The 27,290-nt window shown below is 33.7% G+C and overlaps 1 protein-coding gene across 10 annotated transcripts in view; it reads right to left on the bottom strand.

The window, feature by feature from the left end:
* Positions 1-435: 435 nt before the first annotated feature.
* Positions 436-27,290, bottom strand: part of LOC139498999 (MYND-type zinc finger-containing chromatin reader ZMYND8-like) — a 61,016-nt gene continuing 34,161 nt past the window's right edge. For 9 of the 10 annotated variants that reach the window (XM_071287641.1, XM_071287647.1, XM_071287646.1 and 6 more), the window contains 22 exons: positions 26,078-26,143; positions 23,762-23,899; positions 22,939-23,054; positions 22,336-22,479; positions 21,816-21,929; positions 20,951-21,043; positions 20,302-20,389; positions 19,769-19,824; positions 19,399-19,479; positions 18,103-18,162; positions 16,219-16,274; positions 15,378-15,500; positions 13,134-14,744; positions 12,286-12,682; positions 9,746-9,880; positions 9,136-9,214; positions 8,614-8,738; positions 7,571-7,807; positions 7,051-7,188; positions 4,560-4,712; positions 3,679-3,822; positions 436-1,542 (listed from right to left, as the gene is read on the bottom strand). In XM_071287641.1, the coding sequence (XP_071143742.1) occupies positions 1,318-1,542; positions 3,679-3,822; positions 4,560-4,712; positions 7,051-7,188; positions 7,571-7,807; positions 8,614-8,738; positions 9,136-9,214; positions 9,746-9,880; positions 12,286-12,682; positions 13,134-14,744; positions 15,378-15,500; positions 16,219-16,274; positions 18,103-18,162; positions 19,399-19,479; positions 19,769-19,824; positions 20,302-20,389; positions 20,951-21,043; positions 21,816-21,929; positions 22,336-22,479; positions 22,939-23,054; positions 23,762-23,899; positions 26,078-26,143 (4,379 nt within the window). In that variant the 3' untranslated portion in view covers positions 436-1,317. Of the gene's footprint in view, positions 1,543-1,634; positions 1,710-3,678; positions 3,823-4,559; positions 4,713-7,050; positions 7,189-7,570; positions 7,808-8,613; positions 8,739-9,135; positions 9,215-9,745; positions 9,881-12,285; positions 12,683-13,133; positions 14,745-15,377; positions 15,501-16,218; positions 16,275-18,102; positions 18,163-19,398; positions 19,480-19,768; positions 19,825-20,301; positions 20,390-20,950; positions 21,044-21,815; positions 21,930-22,335; positions 22,480-22,938; positions 23,055-23,761; positions 23,900-26,077; positions 26,144-27,290 lie in introns of those variants that run through there. The other variant, XM_071287643.1, reaches the window with a different exon arrangement.

Below are 27,290 nucleotides of genomic sequence, written 5' to 3'. Positions count from 1 at the left end.
GACCTACTCCTTTAATCCTTGTTTTTTTTGTTATGAATTTTCTGACATTTTGTCATGTTCATGATGTTAGGACCATATAATCTTACTTGATGGTATGAGTTTAGCTCATTGTTGAAGGCTGTATTGTGACCAAAAGTGGCTTACATCTATCTGATTTTGGTCTCTGAGGTTTCATTAACAATCATAAATCCCTATCTTTCTACAGTTTTAACACTTGAATGGTTTATGAACGATAAAAACGCTTCCAAATTCTAAATCTATCTTGGGTGTAATTCCACTTAAATTGATCGATCAATTGAATTCCAACAATATTTGTACAAGACAGTACTATAACCTCATGTTTCAACATAAGTACTGTTGATCACATTATTATAAGTCTGTGTTACAAGCTGGTAAACCATTTGAACAGGAATAAAAATTCAATACTAATACATCTAGTAACAATTTATTCTTTTTATTATAAAAATCAACAATTCTGTAATATAAATTGATTAACATAACAAGTGTGTAATGTCATGGTGTAAACATACAACTCTACCATATCATCACTGGGGTTTTGAGTGACATAAATCTATGGGCATAAAAAATCATTTTCACCTTACAATTCAAATACTGTAAAGTTAGAAATAATTGCATGCATGAATAATAGCAACTTTGAAGAATGGACACAAATTTGAGATTAGTTATTGCTATTTCTGGAAAATTGGATAATATGTGATTCAGAATATCAGATATATTGTGATTACTCTCATTATTAGCATTTAATGAAACCTCACAATAACTACAGAATTTACAGTAACAGATCAGAGGCTATTAAGTTACAAACGATTGAACATATATTGTGTCTATTAAATTTGTCTATTAAATGCAGTTAGCTTGATGGGTAGAGAAAATTCATAACTAATTGCCAGCTTGTATAGCACTGAAATGGCTGTGTAACAATGGGTATCAGAAGGAAGGTTATTTTAAAATTCAGCAGTCAAGGACTTTCACCTATGAACCTCAAAGTTCACAGTCATTTGCATATTTGGTTAATGAATTGGCCACTCTGGTTCTGCCACACATAACATGATTGTTGATTTACAAGTAAGTGGCAACTAAGCCACAATTCCACAGTCAAAGGTCACAAAATTTAATGTTGCATACCATCACGGACAACCTTGGATACTTGTATATATATAATAACTTCACTGAGCCAATGTTAGAATGGGAATGGAATATTTCTAGGCATCTGCAGCGAAAGTCTCAAAATTTAATGTGGCATACCATTACCGACAACCTTGAATACTTGTATATAATAATTTCACTGAGCCAATGTTAGAATCGGAATGGAATATTTCTAGGCATCATGTTCAGTGATTGTCGTGGGGGTTGTCCCCCTTGTGATATCACTAGATGTCCTGGCTGCATCATGCCAGGTGGAATGTTCATTGGTGGTTGTGTCGGACGAAGTTGTACGGGGAACAATATGGAGTTGTTCTGAGACATCACTGGTTGATTCATCATATTTGTTAAAACTGGCTGACTGTTTGGCATTCTCATCTATAAATAAAAATAATGTGATTGGTTAAAACTGGTGACTGTTTGGCATTCTCATCTATAAATAAAAATAATGTGATTGGTTAAAACTGGCTGACTGTTTGGCATTCTCATCTATAAATAAAAATAATGTGATTGGTTAAAACTGGCTGACTGTTTGGCATTCTCATCTATAAATAAAAACTAGATAATAATAATGGCACGTATTTCAGCATTTATTGGGTAGAACACAAATCTAGGGTGCTCGCATAATGCAGCTTAACTGCAAAATAATGGGATTGGTTAAAACTGGCGGACAGATTGGAATAATTTGTCCTGAGAAAGATTGTATAACATTACAAGGATAGAATTTGTAAGCTGCACACCAAAAATAACTTCTAGTTGCAGATAATAAACAGTACACACAACATGCACAAATATCAAAATATTAAAATGAAATATATCTATAAATTGTATTGATGAAAAGTATAATTTTTAAATTGTTTAAAAAGTGCACCTTATGTACCACACATACCTGCCAACATTTCAAAATGTCCTTGGGAGTTTTACGTGCCAGATGGTTCTCATTAGTCCTATAAATATTTTAGGATTCTTCAAATTTATCTGAATGTTCTTCCTTTGCTTCTTCATACTTTTACAAAAATTTAGCCATTGTAATTTGATTGTTTTGTTTTTATTTGTGGAAAAAATTGCTCTTTCAAAATTTCCAATTGGGAGCCTCCATTAGGGCTTCCCCTGCAAATAGTGGCAGTTGGCAGGTATGAATTCACATAGAATATAATTATGTTAGGTGACCTGAGCAGACTGAGGTGGCGATGAGAATGTTTGAACACTGGGTGGTATGGACATTGGTTGAGGCGGTTGGACATATTGACTTACTTGAGCAGACTGAGGTGGCGATGAGAATGTCTGAACACTGGGTGGTATGGACATTGGTTGAGGCAGTTGGACATATTAACTTACCTGAGCAGACTGAGGTGGTGATGAGAATGTCTGAACACTGGGTGGTATGGACATTGGTTGAGGCAGTTGGACATATTAACTTACCTGAGCAGACTGAGGTGGCGATGAGAATGTCTGAACACTGGGTGGTTTGGACATTGGTTGAGGCGGTTAGACATATTAACCTACCTGAGCAGACTGAGGTGGTGATGAGAATGTCTGAACACTGGGTGGTATGGACATTGGTTGAGGCAGTTGGCCATATTAACTTACCTGAGCAGACTGAGGTGGCAATGAGAATGTCTGAACACTGGGTGGTATGGACATTGGTTGAGGCGGTTGGACATATTAACCTACCTGAGCAGACTGAGGTGGCGATGAGAATGTCTGAACACTGGGTGGTATGGACATTGGTTGAGGCAGTTGGACATATTAACTTACCTGAGCAGACTGAGGTGGCGATGAGAATGTCTGAACACTGGGTGATATGGACATTGGTTGAGGCGGTTGGACATATTAACTTACCTGAGCAGACTGAGGTGGCGATGAGAATGTCTGAACACTGGGTGGTATGGACATTGGTTGAGGCGGTTGGACATATTAACTTACCTGAGCAGACTGAGGTGGTGATGAGAATGTCTGAACACTGGGTGGTATGGACATTGATTGAGGCGGTTGGACATATTAACTTACCTGAGCAGACTGAGGTGGCGATGAGAATGTCTGAACACTGGGTGATATGGACATTGGTTGAGGCGGTTGGACATATTAACTTACCTGAGCAGACTGAGGTGGCGATGAGAATGTCTGAACACTGGGTGGTATGGATATTGGTTGAGGCGGTTGGACATATTAACTTACCTGAGCAGACTGAGGTGGCGATGAGAATGTCTGAACACTGGGTGGTATGGACATTGGTTGAGGCGGTTGGACATATTAACTTACCTGAGCAGACTGAGGTGGCGATGAGAATGTCTGAACACAGGGTGGTGTGGACATTGGTTGAGGCGGTTGGACATATTAACTTACCTGAGCAGACTGAGGTGGCAATGAGAATGTCTGAACACTGGGTGGTATGGACATTGGTTGAGGCAGTTGGCCATATTAACCTACCTGAGCAGACTGAGGTGGTGATGAGAATGTCTGAACACTGGGTGGTATGGACATTGGTTGAGGCGGTTGGACATATTAACCTACCTGAGCAGACTGAGGTGGTGATGAGAATGTCTGAACACTGGGTGGTATGGACATTGGTTGAGGCGGTTGGACATATTGCAGTTGAAGCTGTGGATTTGGTTGGTTGCCTGGCATCATGGGTGGATTCATTCCTGGATTATTTATCTGTCAATAAAAAAAAAATGCACACATTGTAGAGCTACGCAAACACCACATGTAATTAAAATTATCAAACAACAGGAAGTAGGCTTCTGACAAATTGTACAAATACTTAACAAAAGATATGGTAAGCTAAAACTGCAGTTATAACATGAAAACGATACTGCTTCTTCAAATATAATAACATATATATCAATATAAATATTTTACCAGAGTAATAGTCTTCTAGTATCCATGGTTTGAGAAAAACAGTATTTTCATGGATATTTGATTACTTGCTTTTGCCAATGTCTGCATACAATCTAATAATTTAATTTTTGGATGTAACGCGTCTTCTGATTGGCTGACATTATTTTGTTATGAGCCCATAGACATAATCTAGTCATGTGACCGTGACGTCATCAACGTTTTTTCATGGGTTTCTACGGTTTAAAATGGAATTTAGAATTAAATTATAAGAAATGACTGCAATATTTTTTCTGTCTATTCGAAATAACATAAAAAATGTGGTGCACACTGTTAAATAACCCGCTACGAGGTTATTCAGTGTGCACCAAATTTTGTATGTTATTTCTTTATAGACAGAAAAAATATTACAGTCATTCCTTAAATAGAAAATATTTAGGTACTTTGTTGAACATTTAAATTCATGATTAACCTTTACCACAAATTCCATAATAATTGCTATCCCACGTTAAATAATGAACACAGTAGTTTGTTTTTAAAATTAATTTTATTTTTACCTTTGGTATTCTTTCTGATATTTTATTTCGTGGAACATTGAAAACTTTAGCGGCCTTGTTAATTGACATGCCGCCATAATTGACAGCGTTAACGGCATTGCTCATATCCTGGTCTGACCATACGTTTTTCTTTCTTGGGTTTGGCGGAGATTCCTAAAACAAATACACAATACAAATGTATGTCATAATATAAGGTATTTGTAAATGAACGATGACATATGACATCATGATAGCTAATTTAATTAATCATCAAAAACTTTTATGGAAATATAAAATTCTCAATGCAAAATTTCAAGAAGCTTTTATTTGTAGTTCCTGTGAAAAGTCATACAAAATTTTATGTAACAGATTGACACACATAAACCTAGTTTCTCTAATTCTATGGAAAGGAGTAAGTTCGGTAAGGGCCATATTTGGCCCCAATTATAAAGTTCATAATTACAAGACAATAAATGTTTTAAGTTGCCTTAAAGACATGTTAGAAAGTTGAACAGAACTGTTTTTGTCAAAGTTTAATTCTAACACGTTGATTTTTACATCCAAAAAAGGTCAAGATATGGGATTTTGGTGAAATTTGACAAAATCAGCTAGATTTCAACCAAATAAAGGACCAGGAAACATAGAGCGCAGGCGTCGACAAGCTTAAGATTCAAATAAGACATGTGAAATGTCTTCACAAACATTATTTTAAAAGATCTTTGTTGTCGACGTATGCGCTCCATGTTTCCTGTCCAATAATCTATGGAAATTTACCCATTTTCATTGATTTTTTCGTGAAAAATCAATATGAGTACAACTTGTGACGTCATAATGAAACGCAGAAACGTAAAATTTTCAACAAAATGGTTTATATCCTAGCTAGTCAATGTATTAGCTATAAATTATCGTGATATTGGTCGATAACTCCGAATTTGAAATTTACGCTAAAAAAGGGGGCCATTTTAGGACCTTATCGAACATACTCCTTTAACCCTTTCTGAACCCATTGTATAAAAAATAAACTGTTATCACAGAGATAGGTCTCGCCTTTTTGTTATTTTGATTATGCAAATGTTGAAATCAAAATAGCAATACTTTAACATCTTACACAAGTTATGCAAATATTCAGTCAATGAACCATGACTGAGTTACATGGCTAAACAATCTCCATGTAAATGAGATGTGCCAATGCTAATACAACTGCATACCAAATAACATTGACTTATTATAAGTCGTTCCCAAACCTGAACATAAACATTAACTTGTAAACTATGTAAAAGTTTCTAAGTCAATAAACCATGAAGAGGGGGTGGGGCTATATAATCTCTATGGAAACAATACTTGCAAATGCCAATAAATTTGTATACCAAATATCATTGACTTAACATAAGCAGTTCATCTTAAAAATTGATCTAATCACAAACTAATACATGTAAACTAAGATAAGTTTCAAAGTCGATAGACCATGACTGAGGGGGCAAGGCCAAATATTCTCCATAGAAATGAGATGAGCCAATGCTTATACAACTGAATACCATTTTACATTGGCCTACCACTAATGGTTCTCCTTGAACTGACCTAATCACAAACTAATAAATGATAACTTAGCAAAATTTTCAAAGTCAATAAACCATGACTAAGGGGATGGAGCCAAATTATCTTCATGTAAATGAGATATGCCAATGCTTATACAACAGCATACCAAATATCATTGACCAACCACTTGTGGTTCCCCATAAACTGACCTAATCACAAACTAATACATGTAAAATAAGCAAAAGTTTCAAAGTCAATTGACCATGACTGAGGGGGCAGGGCCAAATAATCTCCATGGAAATGAGATGTGTGTGTGCCAATGCTTATACAACTGCATACCAAATATGATTGACCTACCACTTGTGGTTCACCATAAACTAGACCTAATCACAAACTAATACATTGTTGACGCTGCCGTCGCCGGAAACAGCATACCTATGTCTCACTTTTTGACTCTGTCAAGGTGAGACAAAAATCAACTTTGGGGAAAAAAGGAAAATTTATTTTTTAATCATAAGAGAAACAGATTCTTACATAGGTTACTCGTGGATTTTCAGATTTATCCAATCTTGAAAGTTAAATTATCAATTTTAAAGTCCTCCCTAAGACTCACATATTTCACATGTAAATCTTCTTTTAATCAAATACATTCTGAAGGGTACAAAAAGTTTTAAAATGTCTGATAGTCAAGTTTGACGCTGTAACAGGACATATGACGTCATACAGATTCATCTTTAAACCTTTACATCAGACATTCTGAAACTTAAAGTACACTTTAGAAGATAATTTTAGTTACAGACTTACAGGTGTATTTATAAATTGAAAAACAAAGGCAAAATGCAAGTGCTGTAACTTATCATTTACAAAATGACTACAGGCAAGAAATAATATGAAGTCTGACAAAATGGTAGGACAGTTTGAAGATATAGACATGTACTGTCTCATTTTACCATAAAGAGAAAATTTAAGCAAGTACCTGTTGTCTACTATGCATGTTATGCATGACACCAGGTGGCGATGTGTGCATTGGCATGTAGCCTCCATTTGGTTGGATGTTAAACTGATGATGATGTTGTTCTTCAGCTCTTTGCTGCCGTCTTTGGAATTCCTCTTGCTGAAATACATGAATGAGTTAACAATAACAAATAGCTAGCTTGAAATTCATTCTTCTATTTGTACAATTACTTAGCTGGAAAAGCAATGACATTAGTATATTTTACATGTTTTAATTGACAGTCAATATCTAAATTTTGTGACAATCAAATTCCTCTGACATCTAAATTTTGTGACAATCAAATTCCTCTGTCAACATCTAAATTTTGTGACAATCAAATTCCTCTGTCAACATCTAAATTTTGTGACAATCAAATTCCTCTGTCAACATCTAAATTTTGTGACAATAAAATTCCTCTGTCAACAAAGTAAATCAGGTGATTTAAATGTCTCCAAAACATTAAACCCCATACCAGGAAAAAAATCCGCCCTAGAAAATTTACCTCAATTTCCATTGGACTTTTATTTGGCGGTTGGGGTCCACCAGGTCCATTGGTGTGCATACTTGTAGCAGACGCATGAATCATTTGATTGACTGGGGGCTTGTTAGCGTCTGGGTCTTTTGTCTGTTGCATACATGTTGCCATGTGAGTAGGCCAGTGAGACTGCTGACAAGGGTAATCACAATAACTGGTATTCCAACAGCAGTAGAAAATGGCTTCCTTACCACAGCTGGCACACTGTAAAATTACAACATTTTATTAAAAGTTGTGTTCTTTTTTTTTTGAGGACTTCAATGGAGATTCACATTTGAGAAGAAAATAGTTGTAAATTTTTTAAATTTTTGATACAAATACATTCCTGTTTCAGAGCAAATTATGCAAGTTTAAATAATTGCGATTATAACCCTGACGCATTTTTCGCAATAATAAAAACATCACAATAATAAAAACATCGCAATAATTTCTCAATTTACAGTATTTGAGGGAAGTTATAAATGACATCACAATGTTTGATGAAAAGTTATCAGTGAAATAACAATGTGTGAGGCCACGCTTACAGTTGACAAATCTTATTCTGGAAGTATTTACTAAATTCTAAACATGACTCGTTTCAACACATTCAGTTTTTATTGGTAGAGAGAACTATGGCCTTAGTTTTGGAAAACTGACACCAAAAATTAATCAATTTTGAAATATTCTGCTTTTGAACTTATACTACTTTAATCATCCATTAAAAGGACTGTAATATTTTTTCTGTCTATGAAGAAATAACATAAAAAAATTGTTTCACATTGAATAACGGGGTTATTTAACAGTGTGCACCACATTTTTTATGTTATTTCGAATAGACAGAAAAAATATTACAGTCATTTCTTATAATTTAATTCTAAATTCCATTTTAAACCATAGAAAACCATTAAAAAACGTTGATGATGTCACAGTCACATGATTTAATTATGTCTATGGGCTGATAACAAAATAACATCAGCCAATCAGAAGACGTGTTACATCCAAAATTAAATCATTATGAATTAAACAGTTACCCATTGTTTTTTCTTTGTGTCATTGATAGCAGTTTCTTTTTCTTTCTTCATTAATTCCTTCACTTCATCCATTAGTCTAGATTTCTCTGACTCCCATGAAGACTTCATCTCCAAACATGTCAATCCTGAAACATCAGAATACCATGAAATAAAGTGGCATCAAGAATGGCATAGAACAAGTAGTCAGATTCTTGCCCTGTCAATAAGGGGAGAATCATAAATAAATCAAAATGTGCTGTCAGGAGCCTGTTTATTTGGGGGTCATCATTTGTTACTTTATATCATCTTTATATTTGTTTATTGTTCTGTACATTTTCTCTTTATTAATATTTTACATTTTGTTTTGTCCGAGTCTTTTATAGATTGCTATATGAGGTATGGCTTTTGATCATTTTCAAGGTCATACCATGACCTATAGTTACTAACATCTTCATTACTTGATCTCTGGTTACTGTTTGTTACTTCTCCTAATTGTATTTTTACAGATTTTCCTTAGTGGGAATTACAATATTCCCTACTTACTAAAGTTATACTTGAGCTCTGAAAACTGTTGTGTATATTCCCAATGTTTCTTGTTGTCCTCACTTTGTTCTTCTGGAGTCTATAAACAATTCAATAAAAATACACGTTACTTGTGAATCAAAATATAAAACAAAATGTAGGAAAGATAACAATTGCAACCTAAGTTTACAGGGCCATGATGACAGCATGCTGTTGTGTTATGTATATGAGCACCAGACTTGGCTGGGCTGAGTTGTGATTTGACATTCCAGTTTATAAGCTGACATTGAATCAACAGGAAAACTTGTCATTCTTCCTAACACATTTAACTTTTTTTTAGCAAATGAGTCTAAAGATTTTATCCAACAGTGAGGGCTGCAACTACTTTTAATCAGACCAATCTATGTAAAAAGTTTTATGACTGATTGAGAAGAAGCAAAATTAAATCTAAATCTTTGGTTTGACCTCCCACACACAAGACAGCAAAGTTTTTTCTAATGATAAGCTGTTTACACAATAAATAAAAGTGTGGTAATTTTTCCTTGATAAATGTTTTAAGGCCTTGCCTTTGGAAACATGATATATATTGAAGTAAATACCTAACTAATAAATGAGAGTTTGTATGAATTACCTTCTCCTTTTTCTTTTCTTCTAACTCCACAAGTTTTTCTTTTGTTCTAGATAGTTCCTGTTTTATTTTCTCCCTCTCTTGGTCCAGTACTTCAGTGAAGAAATCTGAGAAAGCTGTCTGTATTGGTCCCATTACCTAAAAATATAACAGATAATTCAAGTTTCTTTAAAGTCTAAACAGTTTACGCAAGGTCTTGAATACAAACACAAACACAGATATATTTTGCTCATTGTTGAAGGCAGTGTGGTGACCTACATGTATAGTTATTAATTTCCTGTGTCATTTCATCTCTGGTGAAGAAATGTTTCATTGGCACTTTTAGCTAAACAAAGTGGCCGTTAAAGGGCTTTATTATCAAGCTATTGAACCTACTCCATTCCTTTAGGAAATAAACAATATCGATTATTCACTCCCTTTTGCAACCTGAGAATTGTTTTTTACAGATGTAAATTTGGTTGAAATTCTGGAAATTTGTACAATAAATGTCGTTCATGCAAGACATTGTAAAATGTGTTTTTATCAAGGTTGGCAAAGTATTACCCACCCGGGAAAACCCAGGTGGGAAAACCCGGGTTTTCCCAGGCTGGGCAATACTCCCTGAAATGGGTATTACTGGGCAATACTGGGCAATACTGGGCAATATGATTTTTTAAGCTTATTTCAACACAAAAGAGTAAAGACTTGTGGTAGTTTCATAGTGTTATAGCTAAATTTATACATTTTATACAGATAACCATAGAGAGTCATTTCTAGAAGATTGAAAATTCAATTTCATTCTCTTCTCCACTAATTCTATGTAGGCAAAATACCAGATTAGTACATTTTAGGATACCGTATTAATTTCCTAGCATTGTTTCAATAATTTAAACTATTTAAAAAAAATCATTTTATTGCAGTGTGGTAAATTCAAATAGAAATACAATCATATTGCTAAATAAACACCCTCCATGTATTTAGCTATAACACTATGTCATTAGTACTTATAGAAATGAAAAGGCTGATTATTGTTATATAACGTAAGGGTACCCAAATTGCACCGAGTACCCAAATTGCACCTATTTAGAAAAAAAAGCAACGGAAATCTTACAAGATTTCATAGAGACTAAACAATTTGTATTTTTATGATTTGATACTTTGCACGTCTTTCAACATAGGTAAACATATTTAGATATACACAAAACATTCACAGTCTTTATCAACAGATGGACTGTTTACTGAAAACGCAAAATGTACGAAAACGTCACCATGCGACGTCATCAAAACGTCATCTTTTTAAAATTAACAAATACAATATATTATAAGTATCCATTTCATAAAAAATATGAAGAGTAAGCATGAACTAATATCCAATTGTTCAAAATATTTGAAGAAATTAAACAAAAGCTCGGTTATTAGACTTTTGACGATGTGAATTTAAGCATGGATGCAATTTGGGTACTCCTCATTACAGAATCATTGATAGTTTGGAGGTTGATTCAAACCCATTTTTTTACGACTCAATCATGGATTAAAAATCAAGTTGGTGTACCTATACAATAAAGAAGGATAGGGCTACAAAATAAACCCAGTATGGACATTTTTTTCTTGATCATAAAACAACGTAGGTGAAAAAACTGTCAAAATAGGTGCAATTTGGGTACCGTCATGTTAAACATATGCGTTCTAATCTAAATAATTACTTACTAATTAGCGATGTACAATGTACATAGATATTATTTAAAAGGATTTTTTCTTAAATGCAATTGTTAATTCTTAATATAATTAGCTATATATATTTGTATTAAATTGATTCTTTGGCTTTACATAAATGTTAACAGTTTGACCAATCTAGACAGAACGTGATTTAATAGATTTTTAGGATAATTGTTGAGAAAGGCTTTTTGCTATTTATATTTGTCAAATGTGTCTTCTTGTACACTTGTCTCAGAGTTGCTAGAGTAATACTTTCTCAAATGTATACACTTTTATTATAAGTCTCTTAAACAAGTATGAAACTTATTTATAAATCAAAATGAGTTTATAAATATCTTTAATGTATTGCATTTGTGTTTAATCACTGAATCTCTTCAAAATGCAGGCCAGTATTTCTTATTACCCAGTATTGCCCAGTATTACCCAATAAAACCCAGTAAAACCCAGGTTTTCCCAGTATTTCCCACTGGGTTGGGCAATACTCATAAAACCAGGGTTTTTGCCAACCCTGGTTTTTTATGAGCTATTTTCCCAACCTACCAGAACTAAAGTTAAAAGAGGAGGCCCATATCAACACAATAAATTGTGGATTCATTAATTGGGAGATACCAATGTTCATGAACTTGGTGGAGACGGATGAATCACAAGTTGAAATATTCAACAAATTCAGAATGTTTTGACATTGCATGCAAATTTTGCAATCCACAAAAATACATGAATCCCCAGTATTTGTTAAATCTTTGAAATTTGCAACCTATACCCATGAAGGCTGTGAAACTAGTTTTCCACAAATTATAATAAATAAACAAGATACATTTTTTGTCGATATCATTACATGTACTTCTTACCTTCTGGGTAAAATCAGTGATTAATGTATTCCGTGAATCGTCTGTTTTGGTTGGAGCACCACTTTGGTTGCTATGGATACTAGCACTTGATGCAATAGTACTTTTGGCTACATTTGAGATAATATTAGAATTTAAAATTGTATTTGCACTAGATGAAACTGGTGATTTTACTGTTGGAGATAAAACCGGAGATTTCACTGTTGGTGACATTATCACAGTCACAGGTGGCGCCACTCTATCAGGAGATTTCTTTGTCATCAATTTATTAGCACTATTTAATTCATTGTCAGGTTTGTGTTTTAACGAAATCTCCATGGCATTCTGGAAGAAATCTGTGTGGAGTTCTGTCTGAGATGAAGCAGGCTCAACAGAAACATCTTTAGTTTTTGGCACTGAGCTAAAAAAAAAAAAAGATTTCCACTAAGGCTAAATAATTGATAGATTAAAAACAAGAGGAACTCAATATTCATTTTGAAAGAGACTACCCCCAGTTTTTTGAAGGGGTTCATGTTACTCAGTCTTTGAGTTTAATATGTTGTGTTTTGTGTACTTCTGTTTGGTAAAACCTGAGGATTTGTCCCTGCTTTAACTCCAATATTCAAATAGATAAACACTTTCTAATTATCTGAGTGGTCAATCTTCAGCTGTGATGCAAGCATGAAATTATGTATAGAACTATAATTCTATTGTTGAAATGAAGAAAATGCATCAATCGATTTAAAAAAAGATAGTGGAGTAAAAGAACATATATTATGTAGGATCTGTGCTTTTTTAGTGTTTGAGACATTTTTATTTGACAGTAAATCAAACATGTGTTACAAAACTTATAATGTACACATAATTTTTACCTTACAGCTGGTTTTGAGGTAGGAGGAGCACATTCAATTGTGGAAGTTTTTGTTTTTTCAGTCATGTGACTTGACTTAGCAGACGACACTGCTTTCTTTGGTGAAGGAGACAAAGCTCTATCGTCGTCTGTATCAATGACAAGTTTATCTGTATCAGATTCTGTTTCAACCTCCATCATCAAACATGTGTCGTAATCTTTAGTTTCTGAGACAAGTTTTTCTTTAATTTGAGTTATCTTTCCTGTTGCTTCGTCCAGAACGTCTTTCACAACAGTATCGTATTCCCTTTCAATAACAGTTTTAGATTTAGTGTCAACAATTTTTACAACCTTATCGGCAATTTCAGTACTTTTATTATCACTTTCAATTTTATCACTTTTATCATTTTCTTTTATATCCTTTTTGGTCTCAGAGCTGTTATCTGGAACAGTTTCTGAGGTTTTAGCACTTTCAGTATCACAATTTTCATTGATGTTTGCTTCCTCGCTCTTTTCAACATCATTTTCCTCGCTTTCCTCCTCTGATCCTTCCTCATCATCGTCATCGCCATCATCTGTCTCTTCATCCTCCTCGTCCTCATCCCCTTCTTCTTCTGATGAAGATTCACTTTCTAAATCATCGTCTTTATCAATTATTCCTAAATTTTCCTTCCCTTTTTTAATGGTTTCTTGAAGTTTACTCAAATAATCATGTTTAGTTGGTGTTAACTTTTCCTCAATTTTAGCACTTTCATTGTCTGTCCGTTCTTTTATTCCTTCACCATCAGCACTAACCTTTTCCTTTTGATTTTTCGTTTGTTTATTTTCTTCACCTGTATTTTCCATTTTATTTTTAGTCTCTTTAAACTTTTGTTCATTAGTCCCTTCTGGTAATTCTGAATCTTCATCGGAGGCTATTTGATTCAATTTACTTTGAATTGTCTCTAAAATCTTAGTCCTATTGTCCACTCGGCTTCTAGTTTTAAATGCAATGCTGTCTACCTTTCCTTCACTTTTAACATCCTGAATATTTTCTTCTTTTGTGTCAAAATTATCTCCGTTACTACTTTCCTCATCAACAGTCTGACTTTCCACAGATGATTGAGAATTGTCCTCCTTTTTAACCTCATCTGTGTCGGCCATTTTACTCTGTAACCGAGTTTTTAATTTCAACACAATATCTGATGCTGCTTTTGGATCAACTTGAGCTGATAATGATTCTGTTGAAGATTCCTGATCAGTGCAATTTTCTATTGAAACACTGTTTGTAACTCCTTTTATAGGAGAGCTTTCAACACTGTTTGTATCTCCTTTAACAGGAGAGTTTTCTACAGAACTACTAATGCCACTTGCTCTCCTTGTAGTTATAATACTGTTGTATTTATTCCTGACTGCTGATGCTGTTTTTGACAATATTGTATGTTTTTCTGTTATTTTCGACTCGGAAGTCAAATTAGTTTTTGGTCGTTGTTTAACCAAAGATTCCTTAATTCCTGGTGATGGTCCGAACTTGAGACTAGATAACCTTGCCAGTCTCTTTTTAGGTGAAACTTTGAACTTTCCTTCTTTATAAACATTTTTTCTGTCATATGGACACCGGAATGGGGCATATTCATAAGTCCCGTACTTCTGTCTTAATAAGAAAAAAGAAAAATGTTAGTCTTGTATGATTTAAATTTAAGTTTATTTAAATATTTCGGAGTTAAGTATGGTGTCTATTATCACTGAACTAGTACACAATTTTGTTTAAGGGGCCAGTTGAAGCATGCCTCTGGTTGTGGGATTTTCTCATTGTATTGAAGACACATTGGTGCCCTTCGACTGTTTTCTGCTCTTTACTCAAATTGTTGTCTCTCTGACACATTCCCCATTTCCATTCTCAATTTAATATATCATTTAAAACACTTGTATTAATACTTGGTAAGGGTACAAGTTGGCACCTGTTAAACCGTTTAAACCCAGTGGATTTGTTTGCACCTGTTCTAAGTCAGGAACCTGTTGTTTAGTGGTTGTCTTTTGTTGATGTGGTTTATGAGTGTTTCTGGTTTCTCATTTTTTATATAGATTAGACCACAACTTTTCAAATTTGAATTGTTTTACACTTGTCATTATGGAGCCCTATATAGCTTGCTGTTTTTGGTGTTAGCTAAGGTTCAGTGTTTAAGGCTGTACGTTGACCTATAATGGGTTACCTTTGACACATTGTGACTTAGATGGAGAGATGTCTCATTGACACTCATACAACATCTTATTTATAATTACTTACTCAAGTTTCTGGATATGAAGTTCTAACTCCTGCATTGAGTAATCAAATCCCCCTTTTTTATTTTTAGCTGGGGTTGGTATGTTCTTTGATAACAGAAAGACTTGTGATGGGGGTAACAAAGATCTGTAAATATAAGTATATCACATATGTTATCAATATAGCTTGCTGTTTGGAGTGAGCCAAGGCTCTGTGTTGAAGGTAGTAATTTGAACTATAATGGTTTAATTTTACAAATTGTGACTTAGATGGACAGTGGTCTAATTGGCTCTCATACCACATCTTATCTTCTAGGTAAAATTGGCACCTTGTTTTTAAACAATTATTTCAAAATTATCAATCTTTTTCATTCAAGATGGCTTCTTTCACTTGGTGTCACCTAAATTTTCAAAAAATCCATTACTGTTATCCCTTTTTTTGTGATTGTACTGTATCAGAATGACCTACACTTGCTATGCCTCTCTTTTGGAACATTCGACACAGGCAATAACTAGTAGCAGTTTAAACAAAGTATTTAAAAAGAATTTCAATGCAAATTATTTGTAAATCATGAACAATCGAAACTTCAGATAAATCAATACCAAAATTTTACACACAAGATTTCGATAAGGCATTCTTTGTACAAAATGGCTGAAGCTTGATGTATTGATTACAAATAGCATAAAATTGTCCCAAAAATCATATGTGTTATATTTTCTAGAATTTTGCCCCCCATAATAAAGTCCGTATATTTGAGATTTAATCTGCAATTCAAAGTATTGTATCTCTAAATGGCTGTTTTGTGTGCACTTGTGAAGCTAGATAGCTTTTTCACCACATCATATGATCTTTTACTTTTACACACCTATCATGAGCTCCAAAGAACCGAACATCAACCTGACCTTCTACTTCACGTAACACCTGAAATATACACATTTGCATACATGATTTATATTTTAAACAAGAAGCTCCAAAGACCCTGCTAACCTTGTAAAAACATATGGCATTTTTTATATTGATTTTTTTCTTTTATTGCAGTTAAATGTTTCCTTATTTGTAGAATTTAGTAGCATTTTAAAGCCAAATTCCAGTAATAAGTTACAGATCCTACAGGTAATATGAGTTTGATCCTAACAGATTTGTTTTAAATATTCCCACTTGTAAATATTATATTGTAAATTCATTATTATTCGTTGGATATGGCTATTTGTCCGCCATTACTGGATATCACACAGGTTCTCATAAAAATTTGACGTCATAAAACAAAATATCTGACACCACAATAGAAAAGTGATTGTGTATGACGTCAAAAGTTCAAGCGGCCCAGTCAACCAGGATTAGCGATAATGTGTATTCTAGTGGCTTTCCTGGGTACAGGTGAACCATGAAATTAAATGTTTAACAAATAACAAATTTTCTATAGGCTTATATGAAAACTTAGGCAAAACCAAGAAATCAAATTGACACAAAAATACAATTGCCAATGCATTCAATACATTTATTTCTAAGTTGTCATATTATAACATGTCGAATGCATCTTATACATTAAATGACTAGAGTTCATATGGTTCAAGTTTTCAATAATCCACAAAAATTGATGCTCATGAAAAGAAATGAATCCACAATAGTCCCAGTCAGGAGCCTGTAATACAGTGGCTTGAGTTGTTACTGTTTATCATACAGGGCTCACGCTACCAGGCGACTTGGGCGAAGAAGTCGCCTTCCCGATCGTCACTTCGCTTTCCCCGACCCCCAAAAGCGAAAACAAGTCGCCCTGTTCTTGACGATAGTCGCTTTCAGTCGCTTCCGTCATCGGACATTTTCAATTTTTACCAAGTTGATGAAACATCAATTTTTTTATTGAAAATTAAAGAAATTCAGACATAAACGATTCATAATCTTTAGAAAAAAGGTTGAAGCATTGTCTTCGCAGTGTGTAGCAGGTTATTTGATAAAAATACAACTTTTTATCACTTCGTGCATAATTTTTCCGCAAGTCAGTTTCGGTGCTTGTTAGCATTACTCGAAAACGTACATCAACCTCAATTTCGGCGGCAAAATAAGTTTGTTACTTCATTTAAACGTGATAAAAGTTGCCTCCAGTAAATTTTTAATCCATTTATTGCATTAAAAACGTCATGTTCCTTTCCAAATAACTTGTCAAACATCGTTTATTTTTGTAAATTTTCTTGTATTCGTCCGCCATTGACCGATTTCTAAACTCCGGATCTGAACCGGACCAGCTATGACCAAAAATCCAAACTTTTACAATAATTACTAAAGTTGCTTAACTCTGAGACTATTATACTAATATCAATATATTATGGCCCAGCTTAATAACTTTTATATTTTTTTTATGAAAAACACTGAATGTCATACACAAGATAATTTTTAATTAAATTGTAATTGATATATTATAATTTCTTTACATTTTTTAAAATAACTTTTTTTTTAGTGCTAAATATTTAGTTGGTAGTTTCTCACAAGAACCTTAGTAAAACTTAAACAACTTTTAATTTCAAATGTTACTTTAATTGTATTTTTTTTACTCAGATATGAATTGAACAATATAAAAAGAACATTATTTACATATGGCCCTTTATACTATTGTACGTAAAATTTGTTTTTATATTATTAACTAAATACTGTATGATTCTATCATCTTAATGCAACATTCTCCAACTTTCTAAAAATACTTCAGTATCTGTTTTTTATCCTTAAAATAATTTTTTGGCCCACATGATCTTACCTTGGCAGGCCAAAATGGGTAACCTTTCAACTTGGCCCAAACCAAACTGTGAGGACTTCTCTAGAAAAGAAAATATACAAATTATCAGTACAAGTTGTCGTCCATTGCAAACATTTCATTGATCATTATCCTTAAACTTCTCAAGAATTTGATTGATTGTGGGTTTTTATGGCCACTTTCAGCAATATTATCTATATACTAATATAGTATCTGTCTGATCAAAATTAACCTTATGCAAGTGCATGTTTACATGTACATGTGGCCCGAGAACACAGTTATTTCATAGTGCATTTCTTTTAGACAATAAATTAAAATCAAAAAAATCGCACCTGCTCTTTCGCAAAAAGATTTTTACAGTGTAGTGTACTACCAGTGAGACAAATAACATCAAAATTATAGAAACTTCTACCACGTCTAACTTAAAATATTGACAATTCTGTGTTAAGGGAGTGTAAAATTCAGTTTGACAGCTTCAGACGTGATAAAATTTGACCTTTTAGAACTGGACCAAATCACTACTTAACATAAAGATTCAGCAGCCAAATTTTTTTGACATGTAATTACATCCCCCTACTTAATATTTCATGCATTTGATATCAAGAAATAAATTGGGAAAGTGTATCAAATAAAACATGCAAGTTATACACTGTTTACACTAGGGACTATATTCGTAGACAACGAAAACCAAAAGACGATAACTGTGTCCTTGGACCATGTATTAGACTTTTATTGGTTTTGTAACATTCAAATATTTAAAGATAAATATTGGTCTTTTAGTAAGGTTCTTATATCAAGTCAATTTCCAAACAGTTACACACTTTGCATACTGATTTTTTTCAACCTGAAATAAGTTAACAAGTGCATTGATAATGGCAGATATTACTTTGCATAAGCTTGATTTCTATCCTAAGCAGCTGATATCTTGGCAGTTAGTTTTTATTGATTGCAGAATGGGATATATTATCTAAGTCAAATCACTTCATTTGAGTAACATGCATTTTTTTTTTTTAGTTTTTTTTTAAAAGTAGATTTGAGAAGTTTGCTTTTCCATTAAAAGACAAAGGTCAACAATTACTGTAAATATAGTTAATTTTGGCAGTGATTTTAAAACAAAAAAAAGTAGGACTTCTTTATTCATTTTCTTTTTAGAACTTCCACCAACTGTTAAAATAATAAAAACAAATGATAAGAGCACTATAAATTTGGTAATTTCTAAGAATAGATCAAGAAATTGTGTGGTCTTGAATTTTCTACATCTTATAAATCAACTCTTTCTACTATCTAATAAAATCTTACACAAAGTTCGGTGAACCACTCATCATTTTTGCGAACACATGAATTCCAGTAACAATCGGGACACAGTTCTATCTCAGCCATCTGAAATCAGATTAAATATTTGTTTATACAATATTATTATTACTTATTCTGTAATAGATTCAGACATCAAATTCATGCTTTTGTCGATTTATACTAATACAAAACCCCAAACCAGGCATGGTCAAGAAAAGTTAAGATAAAACCAGGGCCTTTTTTTTATTTTGAAAATAGGATCATTACTTATTTAATGTTAATCAAGACTGCAATGGGGAAAAGAAATTAAATTTACAGTTCCTTTAAAGTGAAATAAAAGAATTACAAAAAAATTGGAAAAGTATAAAAATCTCACCTCGTGTTTACAAATTTTGATGATCATTTTAGCACTGGCAGTCAGTTTGTGGTGGGCTGAAAATGTAAGAAAACATTATTTGTTAGATATAGCAACCATAAAACACAAAAAAAATTGAAACTAAATAGTTTCAAGCTCTTATTCTTACTTAAGTCGTAAGTAGATTTTTGAAATGATTGATATACTCTTAACAGAGTGAGTCGGTGTGAATAATTCTTCATGAAGAGGCCAAATGTTAACAACTTTGGATTATAACTTTTTTTTCTTTATATTACTGGTATTTGATATAGTCATACAAATCATTTTACACATACTGTAGATTGATTGCTATTTGTTTAGTACCAATTTTGTTAGAATTTTCGGTTAAAGGTTAACTATAAATCTAAATGAACAACCAAGTATTAAATTTCTGAAGGCTAACTTTGTCAAATCCATCAAATCGAAGGCAGACAAAATTGCAATCCCACAACACAGAGCTTTAAAATCTAAGTCTTTAAGTGAAAATATACTATATACACTAAGAAATGACATACTTCCATTAAATATAATACAGTTATGTAATATCCATTTAGCATCTGCCAGGAAAGCCTCTGTGCAACCATACATCTTCTTCTTGATATTCTGGAAGAAATAAAATATGTGAAGAATTCTGTATTTATCAATAATTCCTATATGATTTTCATATTAGAGAATATGTTGATATGATTGGTTGAGAGTACTTCTGGGAGTGGATCTTGATGTTGTTCATTTTTTCGATAGACAATGTTGACCGAACTTCTTTTCGTAATCAATGTAAATAAGATGGCGGCAACAATAACACTGACACAAACAAAATTTATTTTCACTGCATGTTAATCGTTTAATTAAATATTAAACACAAAAACATTGTGTGAATGATCATAAGAGTTTATGTAGTTTATTTTTTATCAGATAGCAAATTTCTTGGAGTACATATTTTTCTCAACGTCTTTTATTGACCATTTGCAAATTAAATTCCAATTTGTTCCATTGAATCCTCGATTTCTGGCCAATTTTTTCTTCTTCATGTATGGTGCTTTTCCTTACAATTAACTTTTCATGAAATATTAATCATTTGGTCTCTTGCAAAGAGTTGTCTTATTGGCAATCATACCACATCTTCTTATTTCTTTTTCATAAAACATTATCTTACACGCTACATACCTTTTCAATCATGGTCAAATCCATCGGATTGAATATGTAATCAGAATAATGTGAAACAGACGACTGGTCAACAGGTATCATAAAGGGCTCACTCTGTAATGGTAAAAAGATAAAATTAAAATCTATTGCTTTTGCATGTTAAACATTTTTTTAAATGCTGATATTTCTATAAAGATTTATTGATTGATAATAATAGCAGGTAAAGTAAACATCAGGGATGTCAAGATAAAGTTCAATAGACAATGTAAAAGCTCTTCAAAAATTGAATTAAAAACATACCCAGTAAGACTTCCATGTGAGTTTTATGTCAAATACTAATTCTAAGAAACAGCAATACATGTAGAAGAGCTGTTGCTTTGCTTTTTGTGTTTTTTTTGTTTTGCTTTGTTTTGTATTAACTATTTATGTTTCATTAATGGATACTCCATATCCTTTGTTTTACTATTACATACACTTAAATAGTTCCGACTTCACAAACGCTTGCATCATTTGGATAATAAACTGTTGCCGCAAAGATATATGCCTCAAGTTAGATATACTTTATTTGTGTAATGAACTAAAGCACCATTGAAAATACATAGGCTGATAAATAATTGCTTAGATTGACATACATAATCTAAAATTGAGAATGGAAATGGGGAATGTGCCAAAGAGACAACAACCCGACCATAGAAAAAAACAACAGCAGAAGGTCACCAACAGGTCTTCAATGTAGCGAGAAATTCCCGCACCCGGAGGCGTCCTTCAACTGCCCCCTAAACAAATATATACTAGTTCAGTGATAATGAACGCCATACTAATCTTTTACGGTAAATTGATGAGATTTCATTGATTGACCTACTTTCTCCTAGATTGACCTACTTACCCCTTGGTGTTTCATTCTCTCTAAAGCAAACCCTAACAATGAACAAAGGGTATCAACTGTTATCATAGACATGGCCATAGACTGAGTATCCACACACTCAGCTCTCATTATTTTCTGAAAAAAGAAAACATTAAAGTAGTTGTAAAATTTGTTTTGTAAATATTACTTTTTATAAGATCAAGCTACAGGTGAGGCTCTAGTAGAGAATTCCTCTTAGATCGATGCTCCCTTCAAACAAATGCTAGGTACTGTCTTAAACTTGCAGCAATATGATTTTTTTTACTCTGTGTTGAATGCTTCACTGTGATTTTGAGATGAAGAACATCAACAAAGGCGCTGTTCTTTTGCTTTTGTGTTACTGCATATACTGATTTTGTGTCATCAATGGATACCCCATATCCTTTCTTTTCCTTTATTGTAAGGAATTGAACATTTATATACACAATTAGAATGTTCATCAACATCTCCTTTCTACAGCTTGATACTAAGACCAATTTAATATTGAATATTAATTAATCACCTCACATTCTGGACAGACCCATTCCTTGGGTAGATCTGAATCGAGGTCCAGGCATCTGGTATGGTAGACCCTGGGACACAGTTCACAGCACACCACAGTCCCTTCCTTGTTACACAGCCAACAAAAGTAATCATTTCTGTTGTCCTGTAAAAATAAAGCCAAAATGTGAAATTGGATCCTATTTTTTAATCAAAGAGTTCTATAAAAAGAAGAAATAACAATGTTTTCTTGAAATATGATTGTTTGTTTGTGTTCAACACCACATACAGCAACCTTGGCATTATAATGATGGCTAGTTTGTTTTTTGTTGGGTTTTTTTATGGAAAAACTGTAGTACTCTTTGTAAAGCAGTAACTTCAAACTGACTTAGTGGCAATATAATTTTGTGATTTTTCAATACATTTTATATGTTAGTGATGTATATAAGTTTCTATTTCTATTCAAGTTATTTTCTATTCACTAATTATAAATTGATGACTAAACTTAAATGGTTTTCAGTATTTCTTATTAGTATTTTTATTTACATAGTCATAAACTAAAACCACAACTTCCCACCATTTAAGATATGTCACTCATTTCAAAATAATAAATAAATAAAATTACCTCTCCTGTCCCATCATTTCTTCCTATCTTTCGTTTCTTTGGTGGTGGTGTTCCTAAATTAGGAGGTTCTATTAATGGTAATTTCTTCTTCCTATTATTCACACCACATGGAGAATCTACAACCAATTTAAAAGACCAGTTAGATAAAAAGAAATGATACCTGGAGACACAAGAACAAACAGTGCAGCTACATTTCATGCAATGGTTCTTAGGGGGAGTAGAAGGTGTTTCTCCCATTTGATAAACACATATTTTTTTTAGCATAAAATTGTTTATAATGTTTTTGCCTTGCACCTCTTAGGTATATTTTATATACCAAATCAGATCACTCTGACATTGGCCTTTGATAGTAAAAACTTGTCAAAAAGTTATGTCAGGCACATCTTTGGAACCATACCCCCTCCCCCCTTTTCCCGCAAAAAAAAAAATCCATCTCTTTTCCAAAATGCTTCATCTGTCTATGGCATAAAACAAAATAAGTAGGCATTTGTCACCTTTTTCCCTATATATTTCATATAAATTGTTTTTTAGTTATTTGTGTTTGGAATTTACACACACCAAGTGTTGCAAAATGAAGAATTCTCTGACTTCTATCAATTTTTTATCTTCTGAAGTTTTTATTTTCCCTAATGTAAACACATTGATAGTTATTTAAAAAAAAATTTGGTGAAATAAATTAAACCTCAAGATGTCAAATAAAACTTGTGGTACAATCATCAGAAAATAACAATGGTTCATAACAACCAATAATGCCATTCACTACTAAAACACTGCCATAGACAGATAAATTACAGAGATGAGAAATGATAGAACTGTATTTTACCTTTTGTCAGTAGTTTACTATTGTTTTCAATCTCTTTAGCCACAGCTATAGTAGTTGTTCCATTCATATGAATACTTCCTGTTGACAGGCGGGTTCTGATTGGTCGACTATCTTTCCCTTCTTTTTCTTCTTCTGGATCTAAAATAAAGAATTCAAAACTTAATTTTTGGTTAGTGAATGTCATGTAATATTACTTTCCCCTAAATTTCTCTTTTCCTTTATTTTGTTATGTACTGCTTGGAACTGTCATTGTTAATTTCAACAAGTGATACATACACTTATGCTTGTTCAGGGGCGGATCCAGCCATTTTAAAAAGGGGGGTTCCTAACTCAGGACAAAGGGGGGGTTTCCAACTACATGTCCCCATTCAAATGCATTGATCGTCCCAAAACAGGGGGTGGTTCCAACCCCCCCCCCTAAATTTCTCTTTTCCTTTATTTTGTTATGTACTGCTTGGAACTGTCATTGTTAATTTCAACAAGTGATACATACACTTATGCTTGTTCAGGGGCGGATCCAGCCATTTTAAAAAGGGGGGTTCCTAACTCAGGACAAAGGGGGGGTTTCCAACTACATGTCCCCATTCAAATGCATTGATCGTCCCAAAACAGGGGGTGGTTCCAACCCCCCCCCCCCCCTAAATTTCTCTTTTCCTTTATTTTGTTATGTACTGCTTGGAACTGTCATTGTTAATTTCAACAAGTGATACATACACTTATGCTGGTTCAGGGGCGGATCCAGCCATTTTAAAAAGGGGGGTTCCTAACTCAGGACAAAGGGGGGGTTTCCAACTACATGTCCCCATTCAAATGCATTGATCGTCCCAAAACAGGGGGTGGTTCCAACCCCCCCCCCCCTAAATTTCTCTTTTCCTTTATTTTGTTATGTACTGCTTGGAACTGTCATTGTTAATTTCAACAAGTGATACATACACTTATGCTTGTTCAGGGGCGGATCCAGCCATTTTAAAAAGGGGGTTCCTAACCCAGGACAAAGGGGGGGGGTTTCCAACTACATGTCCCCATTCAAATGCATTGATCGTCCCAAAACAGGGGGTGGTTCCAACCCCCCCCTCCCCCTTGGATCCGCCTCTTTTGTTCTTTACTAGCATTTTATCTGTACCAAGGAATTAGCAACCATTTACCTCAGTGCTAATACATTTACCTCAGTGCTAATACATTTACCTCAGTGCTAATACATTTAAATGTAGATGACTAAAAGGGAATATAAAATTATCTAAATTCTCAGCCAGTAAATGTCTATTTATACAGTTTGTCTCGTTGATTGTGAATTTCATCAAAATGAATGCATGTCAAAAGAAGTTCATGTTTTGTACACCAGACCAACTTTGAATAAAGCTTATTTATTATTATTCATCACCAGTATTAGTTAATCCCCATATGATTTGAAGGGACCTGTTTTCTGATCACCATATAATTTTAATGATGGGTTTGGTAATCACCATATGACATGTATGATATGAATTTTAAAAGCAAGGTGTCGTCTTATCACCATATGATTTTAAAGATGTGTCTTCTTATCACCATATGATTTTAAAGGTGTGTCGGCTGATCACCATGATTTTAAAAGTGTGTCGTCTTATCACCATATGATTTTAAAGATGTGTCTTCTTATCACCATATGATTTTAAAGATGTGTCTTCTTATCACCATATGATTTTAAAGGTGTGTCGGCTTATCACCATATGATTTTAAAGATGTGTCTTCTTATCACCATATGATTTTAAAGGTGTGTCGGCTGATCACCATGATTTTAAAAGTGTGTCGTCTTATCACCATATGATTTTAAAGGTGTGTCATTTTATCACCATATGATTTTAAAGGTGTGTTGACTCATCACCATGATTTTAAAGGTGTGCCGTCTTTTCACCATATAGATTAACAGAGCTGTTCACTAATCAACATAGGAATAAACAGATGTGTCTGCTAATCACCATATGCATTATAAAAGGAGGCATGATTTGATTTGATTTTTGTTGTTTTAAAGCCACTTTTAAGCACCGCATTTAGACTATTTCGTGGCTGCCAGTTTTTATTGGTGGAGGAAGCCTGACTGCCCAGAGAAAACCACAGAGCTTCCATAGGAAAACTGACAATCCTAGTCAATTAAGATTGGAGTCGAGTACACCAGCACGAGCGGGTTTCAAACTCAAAATCTCAGTGTTGACTGGCTAGTGATTACAGTAGTAACTACTAAGACCACTCAGCCTCTGAGAACCCTAAAAGGATGTATGAGGTATAAAATGTATTTAACCCCCAACATTTTATAACTATCAAACAAACTACTTCACAAACCTTTATTCTTAGCCTTGTCATCTTTCCTTAGTCCCATTGATCTTCTTTTAGCACTGCTGGGCTCATCTGTAATAAAAACAATAAGTTATTAACTAGTACCTACTAACTCGGCTCTGCTAGGCTCATCTGTAATAAAAACAATAAGTTATTAACTAGTACCTACTGACTTGGCACTGCTGGGCTCATCTGTAATAAAAACAGTAAGTTATTAACTAGTACCTACTAACTTGGCTCTGCTGGGCTCATCTGTAATAAAAACAATAAGTTATTAACTGGTACCTACTAACTTGGCACTGCTGGGCTCATCTGTAATAAAAACAATAAGTTATTAACTGGTACCTACTAACTTGGCTCTGCTGGGCTCATCTGTAATAAAAACAATAAGTTATTAACTGATACCTACTAACTTGGCTCTGCTGGGCTCATCTGTAATAAAAACAATAAGTTATTAACTAGTACCTACTAACTTGGCACTGCTGGGCTCATCTGTAATAAAAACAATAAGTTATTAACTGGTACCTACTAACTTGGCACTGCTGGGCTCATCTGTAATAAAAACAATAAGTTATTAACTGGTACCTACTAACTTGGCACTGCTGGGCTCATCTGTAATAAAAACAATAAGTTATTAACTGGTACCTACTAACTTGGCTCTGCTGGGCTCATCTGTAATAAAAACAATAAGTTATTAACTGGTACCTACTAACTTGGCACTGCTGGGCTCATCTGTAATAAAAACAATAAGTTATTATCTGGTACCTACTAACTTGGCTCTGCTGGGCTCATCTGTAATAAAAACAATAAGTTATTAACTGGTACCTACTAACTTGGCTCTGCTGGGCTCATCTGTAATAAAAACAATAAGTTATTATCTGGTACCTTCTAACTCGGCTCTGCTGGGCTCATCTGTAATAAAAACAATAAGTTATTAACTGGTACCTACTAACTTGGCACTGCTGGGCTCATCTGTAATAAAAACAATAAGTTATTAACTGGTACCTACTAACTTGGCACTGCTGGGCTCATCTGTAATAAAAACAATAAGTTATTAACTGGTACCTACTAACTTGGCTCTGCTGGGCTCATCTGTAATAAAAACAATAAGTTATTAACTGATACCTACTAACTTGGCTCTGCTGGGCTCATCTGTAATAAAAACAATAAGTTATTAACTAGTACCTACTAACTTGGCACTGCTGGGCTCATCTGTAAT

The sequence above is a fragment of the Mytilus edulis genome, chromosome 12 (genome assembly GCF_963676685.1).
Source record: "Mytilus edulis chromosome 12, xbMytEdul2.2, whole genome shotgun sequence".
NCBI classification, from domain to species: domain Eukaryota; kingdom Metazoa; phylum Mollusca; class Bivalvia; order Mytilida; family Mytilidae; genus Mytilus; species Mytilus edulis.
Note: the sequence above shows the minus strand (reverse complement) of the source record. Positions and strands in the feature narration are given on the sequence as shown.